The sequence below is a fragment of the Gorilla gorilla genome, chromosome 2, assembly GCF_029281585.2.
Source record: "Gorilla gorilla gorilla isolate KB3781 chromosome 2, NHGRI_mGorGor1-v2.1_pri, whole genome shotgun sequence".
Taxonomy (NCBI): domain Eukaryota; kingdom Metazoa; phylum Chordata; class Mammalia; order Primates; family Hominidae; genus Gorilla; species Gorilla gorilla.
This window is the reverse complement of record NC_086017.1, coordinates 194,758,619-194,778,967: the sequence shown is the minus strand read 5'-3', so window position 1 is coordinate 194,778,967 and position 20,349 is coordinate 194,758,619. Positions and strand designations below refer to the sequence as shown.

Below are 20,349 nucleotides of genomic sequence, written 5' to 3'. Positions count from 1 at the left end.
ATTGCTCACACTGAGAATTGTACAATTTAGCTTAAATATTCACACTTATGGGTAACGAAATATTTGATTATTATAAAGTATTAGAGCTGTGAAACTAAAATATTAGGAAAGAATTACTAGACTATGAGAGTGCTGGTCAGGCCTTTCTTTTAGTCCGTACAATACCTAGAAAAGTACTTGACATAAAATGAACTTTAAAGTTCACGGAGCTTTTATGTACATTTTCTTTTCACAAATATGAGAAAGGTAGGGCAAATTAGTATCTTTATATGACAGGTGAACCAATCAGTAAGATATTTATTAAATGGCTTATATGCAAAAAATCCATGGTTTATATAGGGAACTTTCAACCTAACAAAGCTCTCCAGCAGCTTAACATCCACGTTTCTCACTCTCTCTTTTTCTTTTTTTGGAGATGGGTCTCATTCTGTTGCTCAGGCTGGAGTGCAGTGGCATGATCACAGCTCACTACAGCCTCAACCTCCGAGGTTCAAGTAATCCTCTCACCTCAGCCTCCCAAGCAGCTGAAACCACAGGTGTGTATCACCACACCCTACTAATTTATTTTTATTTTTCACAGAGACAGGGTCTCCCACTGTTGCCCAGGCTGGTCTCTAACTCTCAGCCTCAAGCCATTCTCCCACTCTCAAGCCATCCTCCTGCCTCAGCCTCCCAAAGTGTTGGGATTACAGGCGTGAGCCATCACGCCCAGCTCACATTTCTCTTAATGGACTGTCATCATTAACTCTTCCCTCCATAGCTAATTAACTATTAAGTCCCAATGAGTCTTCTTCCACAGCATCTTTCACATATACCCCTTCCTTTACGTTTCCCGCTGCCATCACCCACTTGAGGGTCCACAACATTTCATTCCTCTCAAATAACCTCCTGGCCTCCACTCTTGTTCTCTCTAAACCACAGATTATTCTTCCTAAAATACTTTATCAGTTCCTCTTAATATTTCAACAATGAATGTCTAAGGGTCAAGGCCAAATTTCATAGCTTGTCCTTCAAATTTGTCCACAATTTATCTTTCTGTGCACCCCCAAATTTCCACAGTACTCAATGCCACTTCTATCATGCATTTCTCACATTATGTTAAAATAATCTGTTGGTAAGTTTGCGTCCCCAACACTATGCAGCTCAGACAGGTTAAGTAACTTACAAAAGTCCACACAGCTATATGGAGTATGGAACCTGTGGCACGATGTAGCAATTAAGGGCACAGGCTTTGATCACCAGCTCTGCCATCCAATGTAAGGGCAATTTATCTACCCTTTTGGAGACTCAAATTTATTTCCTCAATTTTATAATTTTTTTTTTTTGAGTCGGAGTTTCGCTCTTGTTGCCCAGGCTGGAGTGCAATGGCGTGATCTCAGCTCACTGCAATGTCTGCCTCCTGGCTTCAAGGGATTCTCCTGCCTCAGCCTCCTGAGTAGCTGGGATTACAGGTGCCCGCCACCATGCCTGGCTATATTTCCTCAATTTTAAAATGTAGACAATAATAGTATCTATCACATGGCATAATTTTGAGGATTAAACTTTAATACGTACTCCTACATGTGTAAATTAAAATATAATACATGCCATGAGCATCAAGATAAAAGGTCTCTAGATTAAGAAAAGTCTGAGCTTTTGCCTCTGCTTTATCATTTTTTGTGTAATCTTGGGAAGTGACTTGATCTCTTTGGGGTTATTTATAAGATGACCAAGTTATATTAAATATTCTCCATTATTCCATCATCCCTTCCTACTCTAATATTTTTTTCTTTTTCTTTTTTTTTGACAGAGTCTTACTGTCACCGGGCTGGAGTGCAGCAGGCAGCTCACTGCAGCCTCTGCCTCTCAGGCTCAAGTGATTTTCCTGCCTCAGCCTCCCAAGTAGCCGGGATTACAGGTGTCCGCCACTATGCCCAGCTAATTTTTTGTATTTTTGTAGAGACAGAGTTTCGCCATGTTGGCCAGGCTGGTCTTGAACTCCTGACCTTGTGATTTGCCTGCCTCAGCCTCCCAAAGTGCTGGGATTACAGGCGTGAGCCACCGCACCCGGTAATTTTTTATTTTTTCTTGAGGATTGCAGCCTAAGACACACTTCTAAGTTACGCTGGGCAGTGTTCCCCTAAGATTCTATATTCTAAACCATCCCAGGTTTCCTTAAACAGAGTATTTATAAATTTAAGTATGTTTTATAAGCTTGAATTAAATCTATATTGTAATTTTAGCCAAATGACTTCCATGAATTGAGTACCTGCTGTGTAAGATAGGAATGATTCCTTTTCTTTATTGATTTAGTGCTTCTAAGCTTTGGGTACCTTCAAGTCAAGTACACTATTTTGTCAAATAAATTTGAGTTTACCAATACATACATGGTTTTTGAGACATCAATACTTTTCATTTGCCTTTGTATCAGCATCTCCTTCCAACCCCTGGATTATTTTAGCCCCTCTTTTCCAGTAATATTTTGTCCTTCTTGAGGCACAGCCTCAAACACTATATATAATTTAGTAAGTACTAACAAACCAAACGGTTTTAGAAAAGAGTCTATTAATATTTTATTTCCAGTAAATCTGTCTCAAGGTCCTCATTATTTCATTGACCTTGTAGACAGCAGCAGCACACTAGATCCAGGTCGTTAGGAATTAACAGCTTTTAAACTGTGTTTTGAGCTGGGCATGGTGGCTCATGCCTGTAATCTCAGCACTTCGGGAGGCTGAAGCAAGAGGATGGCTTGAACCCAGGAGTTTGAAACCAGCCCAGGCAACAGGATAAAACATTATCTCCACAAAAAAATACCAAAATTAGGTGTGATGGTGTGTGCCTGCAGTCTTAGCTACTAGAGAGGCTGAGGTGGAAGGATCACTTGAGCCCAGGATGTCGAGGCTGCAGTGAGCCATGACTGTGCTGCTGCACTACAGCCTCAGCAACACAGCAAGACCCTATCTCAAAAAATAAAAATACATAAACTGTTTTGAGAAGCTCTAGTATTCTACGCAGCAGTCCCCAACCTTTTTGGCACCAGGGAGCAGTTTAATGGAAGACAATTTTTCCACAGGTCTGGGTGGGGGACTGGTGGGGGACTGGTCGGGGATGGGATGGTTTGGGGATGTAACTGTTCCACCTCAGATCATCAGGCATTAGATTCTCATAAGCAGCCACAACCTAGATATCCCTCATATGTGCTGTCCATGCTCCTATGAGAATCTAATGTACGCTGATCTGACAGGAGGTGGAGTTGAGGCGGTAAAGCTCGCTCAGTGGCTGCTCACCTACTGCTGTGCAATTAGATTCCTAACAGAACGCTGACTGCAGTGGCAAAATCTTGGCTCACTGCAAACTCCACCAGAAGCGATTCTTCTGCCTCAGCCTCCCGAGTAGCTGGGACTACCGGTGCGGACCACCATGCCCGGCTAATTTGTGTATTTTTAGTAGACAGGGTTTCACCATGTTGGCCAGGATGGTCTCGATCTCTTGACCTCGTGATCCACCTACCTTGGCCTCCCAAAGTGCTGGGATTACAGGTGTGAGCCACCACGACTGGCCTAGTATAGAGGTTTTAAGAAACCCCTGTGGGGAAAGAGAGGAAGGAGGACTAGTAAGAGGCTGACCAAGAAGGGTTCCTGGTCACCATTTCTGTTTCAACTAGAGCTTTGTTTTTTTATTGGTGGTACTTAACTGTCTCCATAGGAGGGCCTATGAGACAGCAATCTTCTTAGAAAGGGGTGCTAGGAGATCAGTCAAAGACGTATGCGAAAGCAAGTGTGCTGCTTTTAGTTGTTCATTAATTTGAGGTGGTTTTGGATGAGCAGATGGAGATGGGGGCAGGGAGAAACTAAAGACTCCAAGGTAATCCTTGGTACAACTGTTGTATTTTCATCTGTTATGTAATAAATTTTTGTATTAGATATGACTTTTTAAAAGACAGTATACAGGTTGAACTTTCCAAATCTTAAAAAATCTGAAATCCAAAATGTTCCAAATCTGAAACTTTATGAGTGATGACATTAATGCTCAAAGGAAATGCTCATTGGAACATTTCAGATCTTGGATTTTTTGATTTGGGATGCTCAATGAATATAATGAAAATATTCCAAAATATGAAAAAAATCCAAAATATTTGGCCCAGTGCAGTGGCTCATGCCTGTAATCCCAGCACTTTGGGAGGCTGAGGCAGGCAGATCACTTGAGCCCAGGAGTTCAACACCAGCCTGGGCAATATGGAGAAACCCCATCTCTACAAAAAATACAAAATTACCCAGGCGTTGTGGTGTACACCTGTGGCCTTGGCTACTTGGGAGGCTGACGTAGAAGGGATAGTTTGGGTCCAGGAGGTCAGGCTGTAGTGAGCAGTGATGGCACCACTGTACTCCAGCCTGGGCAACAGAGTGAGAACCTGTCTAAAAACAAAAGAAAAAAAAATATCCCAAATCAGAAACACTTCTGGTCCCAAGCATTTTGGAAACTCCACCTGTAGTTGCTTTTAAAAAGTTTGGAAACTGGCTAGGTGCGGTGGCTCATACCTATAATCCCAGCCCTCTGGGAGGCCGAGGTGGGAGGATCACGAGCTCAGGAGTTGGAGACCAGCCTGGCCAACATGGCGGAACCCTGTCTCTACTAAAAATACAAAAATTAGCCAGGTGTGGTGGCGAACACCTGTAATCCCAGCTACTCAGGTGTCTGAGGCAGGAGAATCACTTGCACTTGGGAGGCAGAAGTTGCAGCGAGATAGATAATGCCACTGTACTCCAGCTTGGGCAATAGAGTAAGAGACCTTGTCTCAAAAAAAAAAAAAAGTTTGATTCTCAGGTTCCTACAGACAGTAGATGGTTCAGAACCCAAATAATGTATTGTTTATAATAATCATTAGCTGCAGTCAAAAATAGGTTTTCTATAAAAATGTGAGTTTTTTTATTTTTATTTTTATTTTTTTTGAGATGGAGTCTCGCTCTGTTGCCAGGCTGGAGTGCAGTGGTGCGATCTTGGCTCACTGCAACCTCCGCCTCCCGGGTTCAAGCGATTCTCCTGCCTCAGCCTCCTGAGTAGCTGGGACTACAGGCGCCCACCACCAACCCCAGCTTATTTTTTGTATTTTCAGTAGAGATGGGGTTTCACCACATTGGCCAGGATGGTCTCGATCTCCTGACCTCATGATCCGCCCGCCTCAGCCTCCCAAAGTGCTGGGATTACAGGCGTGAGCCAATGTGCCTGGCCTGTTAGTGAGTTTATCTTAATATTTATTTAAAATAAAAAAGACAAAATACATGACTTTGGACAAATATATCTCTGCCTGACTTGCAAAGTTAGTAAAAAGAAAACAAACTGCGTGGGTTAGACGTTGGCCTGTCTGTATTTGATGTAACTCCTTTATTTTCCAGTGCTTCTTAGGCATTTGGACTTCAGTGATGCATGAGAAGAGAAATGTGCTACACTGCCATGAATTCCAAATTAGGAGAACAAAATATCCATTCAAAAGTACAGTGTCATATTGTTTATATCTTTGGTTTATCTATTGAGGTTAGAAATGGAAGGAAATACAATTTGAATCCAAAATACCCAGAGGGTGAGTAAAATGAAAGATTCAGCTGTGGTATTTACTTTGGAAAGGTACCAGCAATAGTAATAAAAAGTGGTTTCTCTTACTTTACCAAGGAGGACAGCCATTTTGTGACGCCATCTGCCTTTATTGAGAGAGGCAACTCTGATCCAAATATTTAACTGTGAGTTATAAATCCAGACATCACGGCTGTTGATTCTTCCACCTTTAAATGCAAAGCAATGCACACACGATAATTTATCATGATATAGCTTCACCAAGAGATCTGTGCCACCAAGGCATAGGTAAAGAAAACATGGAATTCATTCATCTAATTCAAGAATTTGAGAATTCAGCTCAATAAATAAAGACCTCTTGAAATTTAATGGAAATAGTTCTACAGAGCAAATTTAAACTTTACCAATTGTTATCTTGATAAGTGATAATTATAGATCCAAAATAATTAAATACAGGATGTGAATTTTACAAACATAAAAGATTGTTAATTTAACAGTAAGACATCAGAAGCACGCAAATAATGGTATTATTCTAAAGGTTTTTTTAAATTCACCCATTTTTCAAAAAGCATACTACTGTAAAAAATAAAGTATGTATTGTTATATTTCTCAGTGTGGATAATATATATAATAATCTGCAAAGCTGGTGAAATTATTTTACCAATTAACAGACTTCCCATCATAGATACTATAGTTATACTTTGTACAAGTCTGTCATTTTATTTTCTAATTTTAAAGGTAACATATCACAATCATAAAGAAGTTCAAGTTAAGAATTTTAAAGCAAATCTTATTTCATAAACTTTGCGGAGAATTTCAGAAAACATGGGTGAATTAGAAATGCTTAATTCTATGAGTACTTCCGACTTGCAAAGAGGTAAAGTTTAAAAAATTACAGCATATTCTACATGCATTTCAGAGCATTTAAAATATGACATGATTAAAGGTATTTTCTGGTGGATCTTTTGTAAATCATTCCATGTCATCTTGTACCTGTGTTTTTTTTTTGTTGTTGCTTTTTGTTTGTTTTTTGTTTTTGAGGCGGAGTCTTGCTTTGTCACCAGGCTGGAGTGCAGTGGCGCGATCTCGGGTTACTGCAATCTCCGCCTCCCGAGTTCAAGTGATTCTCCTGCCTCAGCCTCCCGAGTAGCTGGGACTACAGTTGCCCACCACCACACCCGGCTAATTTTTGTATTTTTTAGTAGAGATGGGGTTTCACCATGTTGGCCAGGATGGTCTCGATCTCCTGACCCGGTGATCTGCTTGCCTCGGCCTCCCAAAGTGCTGGGATTACAGGCGTGAGCCACCGCGCCTGGCCTTGTACCTGTTTTTAAGAGCAAAAAGTCATTCTTGGTTTTATTTGTTGTAAACTGATCTTCCTAAAGTGGGAGTATTCACATTTCACTATTTTAAGACACTGTTGATGTTTAAAATAATGAAGCTGTGTCCAAATTGAAAGTAGCTACTGTAATAATTCTATATTTACCTGAAACAAGAATGTCATTCCTTAGAGCACAGACTGCATACTCTGATTTGGTAAATTCTGGAAGCTTAGCCAAAGACTTCCATTCTCCTGTTACAGGATCGTAGCACTCAGTGTATGGAAGATTAAATCCTCCAACTCGCTCACATCCTCCAACGACAACTATCACCTCAGAATAGCCAGTGGACCTAAAATAATAATTATTAGCGTACATAAATAATATAATAATATTACATTAAAATATACTCCAGATTTTTTCTTAAAACTCTAAAAACAAACCACGCACTATTATAAACAGTTAAGTTTCTTCTCTGTGCATGTGCCAAACGGTACAGGCTGGAAATTACTTACTTTGAGAACCTTTACAGGGGAGCTAGTGACATCATTATTCCACAGAAAATTTCTGTTGGTATTTTTTTCTATTGGTTTTGACCTGAAATTTGTAAAAAAAAGTCCAAACATCCTATCTAACCCAATCAGAATCCTGGGAATATTAAGGATGACTTTCAAATGCAGTTTTCCAGTGATTCAGATATGCATAACCACACAAGGTAAGATAGTGCATTTTTTTCTAACTGTAGGAAAATGGTGCTCTTTCATCAGCTGCTAATTCTAAAAAACTAATTCATAGTATAATCCAAGCACCCTTTAAAGGAATATGTATATGTACTTGTTCAGAAATTAATTTTTAAAATACAAAGTCAAGTAAATTAAGGTAATACAACTCAAAATGTTGGGCAATCACTAAAAAGGCTAACAGAGTTTATAACAAGAATGTTAAAGGAGAAAAGCAAGATGAAAAACTGTACATTAGGCGTATTCAATACTATCTAAAAAATGTATCTGGAAAGAATATACCAAAATGCTAAAAAGATAGTTGTCTCTGAATTGTTTGGCTCCCCCCATTTCTATCATTACAAATTTCCAAACCAATAATGAGCCTGAGCTATTTTTAGAATGCAAAAAACAGCATTTAACACCACTAAAAGAATTCTAATGTTTCTGTTAATCACTGGCTTCTCTCATTTTTTAGATTTAAAATAGAGACAGGAATAACCAAAAGCTTATCCACAATTTTTTTGTTCATAAGATTCAATTGATAGTTTAGGAATTTTAAAATTCTTTAGCTTTTATATGTTTCACAAATATAATCTAAATGAAAATGTTTTATAGTTACATTTTATGGTTGCTACAAGTTAAGTCTCACAAAGAAAAATGCCAACAATCCTTCTTCTCTTACTTAAATATAGAGGGAAAAAAAAAACCCCACATCAGGACACTGATTTGTAATTTTAGTCAGTGTGCTGTTACACAATTACAGTAGGAAAAAGCAAGCAATATTGGCGTGTCTCTTTTAACAGAGCTATTCTAGCTACATTTACTCAGACCTATGTCAACTAACCAAATCATGTACCTATTCTATGCCAGGCATACTTTTTCCATTATAAAATCAGAAATAAATATGGGAGAAAAGAATTTTCTCTATACATGAAACCAAAAGTACTTTTAGGAATCCAGGAAATTATATAACCTTTACCTAGTATTTAGTAAAACATTAACAGAAGGACCTAAATATTATCAGTAATATTTACTATTTTCCAAGTAATTCCAAAATAAAAGTATTAAAAATAAAGAGAGCACAGCACCAGATACTTTAGTAGTATAACTACTGACTTATCTATCATTCTTTCCATATAAGTATTTCCTAAAACATACTTAAAATCTAAGACAAATCCTCAAAAAAGGTGATATTCCTCAAAGTCTTATTTATTAATCAATCAAAACAAACACTGCTAGTCACTGAAGTTAAATCACTTCTGTCTTAATATAAAATCCAGAGTAATGATTATATATCATAGGATTTTGTTTTATCCTTTCCTTATTGTACATTACTTGGTTTATACTTTCCCTTTGCTTAAACTTGCTTGCCTTTTTCAAGACTTCTTAGCCCAATAAACATATGTTATCTGTTTTTGTACTTTGGAACAGAAAGAGAAAACAGCATGAGAAGCTAATTGCTAAAACATTTAGTACCAATAAATAAAGGGTAACTTCAATGTCTGCTAGAATGTGTGTCTATCTGAAAGGATTAGCAAGCTAGTAGTTTTGCCTGTATTAAATATCCTATTTGCAACCAAATGGCTTTTAGCTTAATTAGATATATCTGATGTTCTCATCAGAGACTGTTAACCCAATAAAAGCATTATTTCTTGAGCTTGGAGAAATACTTATCTCAGGCAGGGAGCTAATGGCCTTAAAGGAAATAGGTTACTCCAGCTGATAATGGCAAGTAAAACAAAATGGCAGGAAAGATGATAGTATAGCATAAATAAAATTCTGGACACCCATGTAATCTATTTCTAGAGAGTGAATGTCATGTCACTCTATTTCATTCTTTTTTTTTTTTCTTTCAAATAGAGACAAGGTCTTACTCTATTGCCAAGGCTGGAGTGCAGTGGCGAGATCGTGGCTCACTGCAACTCCAACTCCTGGCTGAACTAAGCCTCTCACCTCAGCCTCCCAGGTAGTCGGGACTACAGGCACATGCCACCACATCTAGTGAATTTACATTTTTTTTTTTTTTGTAGAGACAGGGTCTCACAATGTTGCCCAGGCTGGTCTCAAGCTCATGCACTCAAGCCATTCTCCTGCCTTGGACTCCCAAAGCACGAAGATTACAGAATGAGTCACCATGCCCAGCTTCATTAATTCTTTAAAGTAAAAAATCCAGGCTGGGCGCGGTGGCTCATACCTGTAATCCCGGCACTTTGGGAGGCCAAGGTGGGCAGATCATGAGGTCAAGAGATCGAGACCATCCTGGCCAACCTGGTGAAACCCCATTTCTACTAAAAATACAAAAATTAGCTGAGTGTGGTGGCGTGCGCCTGTAGTCCCAGCTACTTGGGAGGCTGAGGCAGGAGGATTTCTTGAACCCAGGAGGAGGAGGTTGCAGCAAGTCGAGATCGTGCCACTGCACTCTAGCCTGGTGACAGAGCGAGACTCCGTCTCAAAAAAAAAAAAAAAAAAAAAGAAATCTGATTTTTTGCTGTGATGCAATAACAAATATTTGTTACTTTAGGATTAATTCTCTCCACTTGCTTCTAAGAAAGTGTGATGACCAAATTATCCTTTTTACAGTGGTAATACATCTAAAAAAAATCTTCTTTTATCATTAATTTGAGAAAAGATCAAATTAAAAGTTCATGTTCTTTGATTTACGTGAAAGATAAAACAATCATAAATCCACAGGATAGGGCCGGGCGTGGTGGCTCACGCCTGTAATCCCAGCACTTTGGGAGGCCCAGGCGGGCAGATCATGAGGTCAAGAGTTCAAGACCAGCCTGGCCAACATGGTGAAACCCCCGTCTCTACTAAGAATACAAAAATTAGCCAGGTGTGGTGGTGGGCACCTGTTATCCCAGCTACTCTGGAAGCTGAGGCAGAAGTGCTTGAACCCAGGAGGTGGAAGGTGCAGTGAGCTGAGATTGTGCCACTGCACTCCAGCCTGGGTGCCAGAGCAAGACTCCGTCTTGGGGAAAAAAAAAAAAAAACCCACAGGATATTCTAAACCACGTTTAAAAACGTAATAATTATTGGATTCAGTTTAAATATCTTGAAAGGTGAAATAGAGGAATTGCTGGCTGAAATAACTGACCTACTTGTAATTAATGCCAAATATGCTAGACATGTGGAGTGCCCAAAAGAAAAGGGTTGAAAAGTGATCCTGGCTAATAAGAATATCTGAATATATATTTTTAAAATATATACAATAGGAAAGGAAATGTTTCCATGTAGTATGAAATTGGGAAGGAGAAGGGAGAGATATTAGTGATATAGTCTGTTCACCATTCTAAAACCCAGAAATACCTGAAAATCAAACCATCAAATCAAAATAATGAACTAAAATAGAGATATGAGACTTTAAGCCTTAAAGAGACAGAATGGTTCTCTAGTCTGTAAGATATGACAGTTACCAAACTCAATGTACTAATTTATCTAAAAGAAACTATATATCAAAAAAGGGGATTGGTCAGCTGTAGAAGCAATAAGTAAATGAATAAAGAAATGAATCAAAGAGATGATAATCACCGAGGCAAACATTTGCTGTGCTCATTCAGATTATTATCTAAGGGAGAGACAATCTAAGCTAAGCTACCTTGAATAGTATTGGTTTTTTGGCAAGAATATTTTGATGGTGGGTGAGACTTCCTCAAGCTATACTAGCTGAGAGGACTTCAGTTCTAAAGGTCTACTAACTCTGTTTGAATTCCTTGCTTGCCAAATGACCTTTGAAAACTTTGGCTTCCCATGTAGTGACTTGTCCATAGTTAGAGAATATTACTGGGCAGGTTGACTTAAAATAGGTAGCCTCCTTGTTAATTCCATTTCTTATTGCAAACAGATATATACAGACTAGGAGATCAGTTAATTGGTCTGTCATACTTAATGTTAAATCTGCCTCTAATAGTCTGATCTATTCTTACTGTATAAAAATTAAAAGTTCCTGAGCCTAGAGGTGTTTGTTAATTCCATTTCTTATGGCAAACAGATATATACAGACTAGGAGATGAGTTATTGGTCTGTCATACTTAATGTTAAATCTGCCTCTAATAGTCTGATCTATTCTTACTGTATAAAAAGAAAAAGTTCCTGAGCCTAGAGGAATCACTGGATCATGGTGAATTCACCAGTATAAATGACCCCATTAGACACTTATACCAGCCATAAGCCTTAGAGCTTTTTTTTATTTTTATTTTTTTTTTGAGACAGAGTCTCGCTCTGTCACCCAGGCTGGAGTGCAGTGGCACGATCTCGGCTCACTGCAAGTTCCACCTCCCGGGTTCACGCCATTCTCCTGCCTCAGCCTCCCAAGTAGTTGAGACTACAGGAGCCCGCCACCACGCCCGGCTAATTGCTTTTGTATTTTTAGTAGAGACAGGGTTTCACTGTGTTAGCCTCCTAACACATGGTTTCGATCTCCTGACCTCGTGATCCGCCCGCCTCGGCCTCCCAAAGGGCTGGGATTACAGGCGTGAGCCACGGCTCCCGGCCAGATCTTTTAAACTTGGTGAGGACACATTATCAATTCGTGTGGTAAGGCTTTCCACCTGAAACGGCAATAGGTAGGACTGCTTCTATATGAAAATGGCTGTATTGATCAAAAGACTCAAAATGCCAACTTTTCAAAATTGGCAATTATCTAAGAATTTATCATCAGAAACTAATCACAGACATGCTTAAATATGTAGCCACCAAAGATGCTCATCTTACTTAATGGTAAAAAATTAAAAACAAATGTTGGGAAGAGTGGGTTATGGAATATTCATGTTATGGAAAGACACTTACCATATACTAACTGGTAAAAACAGACTATGAAATAGATTACAACCCTGTAAATGAAATAATAAATTCATACAGAAAAAAAGAGAGAATACTTTGGTAGGCTAAAACAGGGGGAGGATCACTTGAGCCCAGCCTAAGCAACACAGTGAGATCCTGTCTCTATAAAAAATACAAAAATTAGTCAGGCATGGTGTCGTGCCTATAGTCCCAGCTACTCAGGAGGCTGAGGTGGGAAAATCCCTTGAGCCAGGGAGGTCTTAAGCCGCAACAAGCCATGATCGCGCCACTGCACTCTAGCCTGGTTGACAGAGGGAGACCTTGTCTCAAAAAAAAAAGAAAAGAAAAACGCCAAAGGTTTACAATGTTACCTCTTCGAGCTGAAAATTTGCTAATTTGTTAATTAGCATTTTTTGCTTCTCCCATTCTCTAAATTTTCTCCAATTAACATATTGCTCCTTTCCCACCCTGCCGCAAGTTAAGAAAGAACAAAAGAAAAAAAACACCACCACCACCTTACTATTAACGGTTACTATTGGGCATCTGCTCAACTTAGCACAGGATGGGATTTTCAGTCATCACATTTCTGCTACGTGATTCTGCTCCCATGACCATAGGTAAATATCCACAAAATGTTGTCTGGCTACATCAGAGATTATGTCTCCCCAAGAGAAGGAGAGATTCATTCTCTCTTACTGACTGAACTTGTAATATGTCAACCCCAAACCTATGTGTGGCCATATTCTGCCAGACTAATGGGAGGGAATGATGCAGACATGCAGAGAAAAGCAGAGGCAAGAGGTAGAGAGAAGGCACAGCTTGGTTTCTGATAGCTTTTTAGTAGCCTGTTCCAGTCTTCTTTGAGGTCTTATTGAATTTTTGCTCTTAGGTCCTATAAGACACTGATTCTTGTATCCTCTTCTTCCTTGAGACGGAGTCTCACTCTGTTGCCCAAGCTGGAGTGCAGTGACACGATCTTGCAATCTCTGCCTCTTCCCAGGTTCAAGCCATTCTCCTGCCTCAGTCTCTGCAGCAGCTGGGATTATAGGCATGCACCACCATGCCCAGCTAATTTTTTTATTTTTAATAGAGACGGGGTTACACCATGTTGGCCAGGCTGGTCTCGAACTCCTGACCTTAAGTGATCCACCCATCTCGGCCTCCCAAATTGCTGGGATTACAGGTAGGTGTGAGCCACTGTGCCCGGCCTCTTGTATCCTTTTAATAAATTTCCCTTTTATGCTTGAGCTGGTGAGTTTGTTTCTATTTGCAATCAGAATTTGGATACATTAGAGTTCAATGGATTGCAGAAAAAAACCAACAACCTACAAATGGCTTTCAAACTCAGGAAAAGATGCTCAATCATCTACACTAAAAAAGTAAACGCACACTTTGGGAGACCAAGGTGGGAGGATCACTTGAGCCCAGGAGTTTGAGACCAGCATGGGCAACAAAGTGAGACTCTGTCTCTACAAAAAATAAATAATAATTAGCAGGGCATGGTGACCCAAGCCTGTAGTTCCAGCTACTCAAGAGAGAGGCTGAGGCAGGAGGTTTGCTGGAGTCTGTGAGATTGAGGCTGCAGCGAGCTACGACTGTGTCACTGTACTCCAGCTTGGGCGACCAGAGCGAGAACCTAAAAAAAAAAAAAAAATGGGAGGAAGGAAGGAAATGTAAATGAAAATTATGAGATACCACTTTCACTTTGCAGAGTAGCAAAGATTTACAAAAACTAATGTAAACAAATTATATTGGCAAAAGAGTGCAGAAGTAGGCACTTTCATATTTTTGTTGAAGTATAAATTGAAAGGCAATTTTTATAATATCTGTAAAGATTTAAAATGCACATATCCTATGACTGAGCAAGTCTACTTCTAGTAATTCAAACTATAAATTAACAGTGTATGTATGCAAAGACAATGTACAAGAATATTCACTAAGTATCATTTGCAATGGCAAAAAAATGAATTAGAAACAACCTAAATATCCATAAAGAGATTGATTAAATAAATTATGGTATATCCATAAATAGGATACCATATAGCTCTTTCAAAAGAACAAGTTTGAAATGTTCTATAATAGTAATAATAATGAGATCTATGTGTGATGATATAGAACAGTTTCCAAGATACTGTTAAGTGGGAAATGCAAGGTGCAGAACTGTGAGTGCTGTACCCTACTATCTGCATAAAAGAAGTAGGGAGGCATTCATCTACAACCATGCAAAGATTATTATTGTTTTTTTTTTTTGAGACAGAGTCTCGCTCTGTCATCCAGGCTAGAGTGCAATGGTGCGATCTCAGCTCACTGCAACCTCTGAGTCCTGGGTTCAAGCAATTCTCCAGCCTCAGCCTCCCAAGTAGCTGTGATTACAGGTGTCCACCACCACACCCAGCTAATTTTTGTATTTTTAGTAGAGACGGGGTTTCACCATGTTGGTCAGGCTGGTCTCGAACTCCTGACCTCAGGTGATCCGCCCGCCTCGGCCTCCCAAAGTGCTAGGATTACAGGCGTGAGCCACCATGCCCAGCTATACAAAGAATACTTCTAAAAGAGGTTCAAAAAACTAGTAATAAAGGTATCCTTTGAAAGCAGAATCAATGGTTCTCTGAAGGGTTAAGAAGAGGGAGATTTACAATGTATACTCTTTATGTAAAAATATTTGAGTTCAAAACAATGAATTCAAACAATTCAATGAGTTCAAAACAATGAACAATAAATGGTAGGCTACTCATCCTATAATATAGGACAATAGCATTCTTCAGTGGGATTGGAATAGGAATTCAGAACACTAACTTCTAGCCCTGGCTCTGGTTCTAACTAGCTTTGTGACTAGGAGCAAGTGAGTTAACTGTGCCTCAGTTTTATCACCTGTAAAATATGGAATGAAGGGATTTATTAAATAATCACAAACACCATTTCTTAAGGAAAAATATATTTAGAACTCCCTTGGTCTTCTCATTTGTTTTCAACAGAACTTGAGGCTTGCCCTCATTACGGCCATTAGATTCCTATATTCACTATATAGTAACTGATTATCAGGTAAGAGATAGCAGAAAGAAGAGTCAAGTACTTAATGGCTGATTCCAACCCCAAAATGATGAACTTATTAAGTCTTAGCTATGTCTGTTGCTCAGTGGAGTCTGGCAAAGGGCATCAATTTTTTTCACAGACATGAACAACTTGCCATGTATGGTCAATATATCAGAAGACACTTGCCCAGTTTAGTGCCATCCATGTTTCCTCTTGGGAACCTCATTTTGTAGGCAGCCCAGGGCTACCAAAATGGAAAATTAGCATCTATCAGGGGAAATGACTCTTTCCAGGGAATCGTTATGGTAGGTGCTAACAATGTGGATCAGGACAGGATGCAAAAGCAGCAGCATCAGAACCACACTACCAAGCAATCATGAGTTTAAAGTTTTGATATTTAGGCTGGTATGGGAAATATGAAAATCAGTATTTGGAGTAAAGCAGGGGCAAGAAATGGAAATTAGGTGTACTAGAGATCAGAATCAGATTGTTGCGCTTATTTTTTTTGTCTTTTTTTTTTTTTTTTTTTTCTTTTTCTGGAGAACGGGATCTCGCTATATTGCTCAGGCAGGTCTCGAACTCCTGGGCTCAAGCTATCCTCCCGCCTCTTGCCTCCCTGAGTGCTGGGATTACAGGCGTGAGCCACTGCGCCCGGCCCAGAATCAGATTGTTAAACAATAGTCAGGAATGTGAAACATCAGTCAGGGACCACAGAGTAAATATCAGTTTATTCATGAATTGGGATGAGGTTGGGGCAGAGAGGCCCAACACAAGCAAAAAGGTAAGTTACTTTTCTCCAGATGAAAAGGGTTGAAGCCTAGCACTTAGCATACTGAGATGGCACATAAAGGTAACTCAAATATTTATTAGATGAAATTTAAGACCTGTTTAAGTTAGCTACCATATTAATTCTCCACAGAGTTCAAAAGTATTTCTGAGCCCAAACATGCATCTAAGTATTAATATGAACTTTTTCTACCTCAAATGTTTTCCATACTAATATTAAACTTTTGACCTAGAAACAAGTTTCAAAATTATGTTGGGGAGTCAGGAGGAGGGCCGAAGGAAGAAAGGAGGAAAGAGAGGAAATTGTGAATGCTACGGGCGGTTTGGCATGGTGGCTCACGCCTGTAATCCTAGCGCTTTGGGAAGCCAAGGTGGGAGGATCTCTTGAGCCCAGGAGTTCAGGACAAGACTGAGCAACATGGGGAAACCCCATTTCTACAAAAAATAAGCCAGGGATGGTGATGCACACCTGCAGTCCCAGCTACTCGGGAGGCTGAGGTGGGAGAATCACCTGAGCCTAGGAAGTGGAGGCTGCAGTGAGCCATGATGGCGCCACTACACACCAGTCTGAGTCACAGAGTGAGACCCTGTCTCAGAAAAAAAAAAAAAAAAAAAAAAAAAAGATGGTAAGAGCACTCTGAATAAAGGCAGAGGATGTAGTGCAGTTATATAGTATCAGCATTTTTGCAGAACGTCAATTTTTTTAATTTTAATTAATAATAATTTTTTTTTAAAGGAGTCTCTCTCTGTTGCCAGGCTGGAGTACAGTGGCGCGATCTCGGCTCACTGCAATCTCCACCTCCCAGGTTCAAGTGATTCCCCTGCCTCAGCCTCCTCAGCCTCCCGAGTAGATGGGACTACAGGCACGCTCCACCATGCCCGCTAATTTTTTGCATTTTAGTAGAGATGGGGTTTCACCATGTTGGCCAGGATGGTCTCAATCTCCTGACCTCGTGATCTGCCCGCCTCGGCCTCCCAAAGTGCTGGGATTACAGGTGTCAGACACTGCACCTGGACAGTAGAATTCTTTTGAGTCAGGGTATTGCTCTGCCACCCAGGCTGGAATGCAGTGGCCTGCTCATGGCTCACTGTAACCCCAAACTCCTAGGCCCAAGTGATCCTCTTGCCTCAACCTCCCAAGCAGCTGGGACTACAGGTACATGCTACAATGCCTAGCTAATTTTTTCTTTTTGTTCTGTAGGAACAGGGTGTCATTATGTTGCCCAGACTGGTCTTGAACTCCTGGGCTCAAGCAACCCCCATGCCTTGGCCTCCCAAAGTGCTTGATTACAGGTGTGAGCTACCACACCTGGCCTACAGCCATTGTTTCTAAGCTTTACTTCTTCTGTGATTAGTCTCTACTGTTTTTTCCACACACCTAAGGGTTTACAACTGGCAGGACAGATTATCAAAGCTTTCGTGCTCTTAAATTGGCCTATGTCCTCTTTCTGGGAAACTACCACCACACTGTTTTTAATATAATGCATTTTCAGGATTTCTCTGTCATTTAAGAGACACGTGGGTATATAGGGAGAATTTCTATTATGGGTTGAGCTCTGGACAATACTTGGCACAGAATAGATACTAAAGAAACACTGGCTGATATAGAGAGTATAACTTAACCGTACATTGGAGGGATCAGACTGCCACCACCCTAAACCAGAGTTAATCTCTGCATCACTAATGGTGGGACACCCAGATATGCTGTGACTCCTAATATGATACAATATATTATACACATTACATAGGATTAATTCTAGCTATAAATATTTAACTTATATTCATCTAACTGAAGCTCATAGAACCAACTTCCAGTTTCCAGGAAACACAGCTAAATGATGCCATAAGGAAGCAATGAGACTGATCCAAAAGGTAGAATATTTTTCTGGACAACTTCCCCATTGACAAGTCAGAATCATAAAAAAGAAACTGTTTTGAAGTAAAAGAGATTTCACAGAAATAACTTGATGTAATGAGTAATCCTAGCTTGGACCCAGGTTTATTAAAGAACAGTTTGGAAGACTGGGGGAGTCTGAATACAGATTGCGTATTAGATAATATGAATTATTATTATTAAGTTTAAATGTGCTAATGTTATTTTGCCTGTTATTTTAAAAAGATGCACAGTCAACTAAAAACATATATAAAAATTTAAAAAGAAATATATACATGCAATAAAAATAAATAAGATATAAAAAATTTGAAAAAGAAATATAAATGAATGAATGAAAGAGAAAAGTCTGGGCTGGTTTGGTAGTCAGCAGCATGCGTGGTAATTAAAACCATGAAAATAGATGAGATAAGGTCACCTAGGCAATTACATAAGGAAAGACAAAGAGATGTGAATCAGGCAGATAATATTTCAGACTAGATGTAGGAGTAAGAACCATTAAATTGAAAAAGAGCAACTGGAGAAATAGGAGGACCATGAGGAGAATGGCATTCCAGAAGCCAATGGAGGTATTTCAAGATGGATAAGGCAATTAATAATATCAAATTCGAAAGAGCTCAAGCTGGATAAAGACTGAAGAGAGGCTAGCAAATAACAAATAGAAGGTCAGTGATGACCTGATTGAGAGGAGTTTCAGTAGAGTGACTGGAGCAGAAGTCAGAGGAATGAACTGCTGTCGAAGAAGTGGAGACATCACTCCTCTTTCAAAGAAGTTTGGAGTTTCTCAGAAAGATGAGAACCTGTACAAATAATACACATTGTTCAGATAATGAAATTCCTAGTGATTAATGCCAACATGTTGTGGCAATCAGGAGACTGGAAAGATCACTGGGTGAAACAGGAGGATTTATTTAGGCGGTCACCAACTCAGCAGATCAACATCCAAAGTCCAGCTGGAGCTATAATAACATTATCTGCAAAACCAGGCAAAGGCCCCCAAAAAATGGTTTCCAAAAGCAAGTACGAGAAAAACAAGTTCTTATCATTCTCCCCCTAAAATTCTCTCCCCATACCATCATTCTTTGTTCTGCTCTCATTAACTAGTTTTGTAACTATTTTTACAAGTTTGCAAAGGTTTTATACGTTCCTGTTTTTCTCTCTGTAACACAGCAAAGTCACAAAACATGCCTAAATTGCAAAAACCTGTCACAGTATAATTAACTGCCTTTGTTCTGCTTCTGCAAGCCTGGTTTCCCTGCCCTGCAAATTTCGCGCCACTGGCTAGCCACTCCACTTCAGCAGCATAAATAAAAGTCAAGCCCTATCTTTGTTCATTGCTCAGCCTTTAGATGTTAATCCACTAAGTTGGTGGCCACCTAAATAAAATCCTCCTGTTTCACCCAGTGGTCTCTCCAGTCTCCTAATTCCCACAGCAAACATGCAGTAACAGATAAGTGAAAGATAAATGTAAGGGACAGAAGGTGATAGCAGAGTTATAAAATAAAGGATTCCTCATGTAATGCCCACATAAATATCTGCTATCATATTTTTAAGAGTCTGCAAATTCAACAGAACTATAGTTTGGTTTTTATACTTGTCTCTTGAAGAACGGTGATACTGCAATTTATACATAGATGTTTCACTGTGGAAATAGATTCGTTCCCTTAAAAATTGGATATAAAATACATTTTTGGAAATCAAATAATTAAGTAAGTTAGGAGAAGTATCTCTTCAAAGGAGTGATGGGACCCTTAGGCTGCAATCTGATTGCATTCAAATTATGTCTTTATAAATATTAGTAATCAATGTCTTATTTTGATTTTACAACATATAACCCTTGGTTCCTACTCTAATCCTATGAGATATGCAGGCTGAGTATTATTAACCCCATCTGACCTCAGACCATTCAGTCTGCTACAGGGGTATTTGTCTTGGAAAAAGGAGTGATTTTCCCTTTAGAGGGATACTGTGTGTTCACGAAAGTTCTCGAAGAGCTAATAGTCACACAGCTCTGAAGCTGTTTAGTTTTCTTAATTAATACATTATTCAAACTAGTATAAATTTTAAAAACAAGCTATCTCACAGTATGCTGACTTTTAACATTCCGAAACAATGATAGTCAAAATTTAAGTAAAAATGTGGTTTATGAGCTATGCTATAGTAAATTCACAGAAAAAATGGAGATGGCTTAATAATAAACCAATAATAAACTAATAAAAATACTGGTTTCACAACAATGTAAATATACTTAACATTACTGAAATGTATA

General features: G+C 39.3%; 1 protein-coding gene across 7 annotated transcripts in view; it reads right to left on the bottom strand.

Annotated features, from left to right (window-relative positions):
- KLHL24 (kelch like family member 24) overlaps window positions 1-20,349 on the bottom strand; it is a 51,111-nt gene that overhangs the window by 13,867 nt on the left and 16,895 nt on the right. For 5 of the 7 annotated variants that reach the window (XM_063704419.1, XM_019024586.4, XM_019024587.4 and 2 more), the window contains 2 exons: window positions 7,034-7,218; window positions 5,638-5,756 (listed from right to left, as the gene is read on the bottom strand). In XM_063704419.1, coding sequence (XP_063560489.1) covers window positions 5,638-5,756; window positions 7,034-7,218 — 304 coding nt within the window. Of the gene's footprint in view, window positions 1-3,489; window positions 3,565-5,637; window positions 5,757-7,033; window positions 7,219-18,757; window positions 18,881-20,349 lie in introns of all 7 variants that reach the window. The other 2 variants (XM_063704420.1, XM_055381969.2) reach the window with 2 other exon arrangements.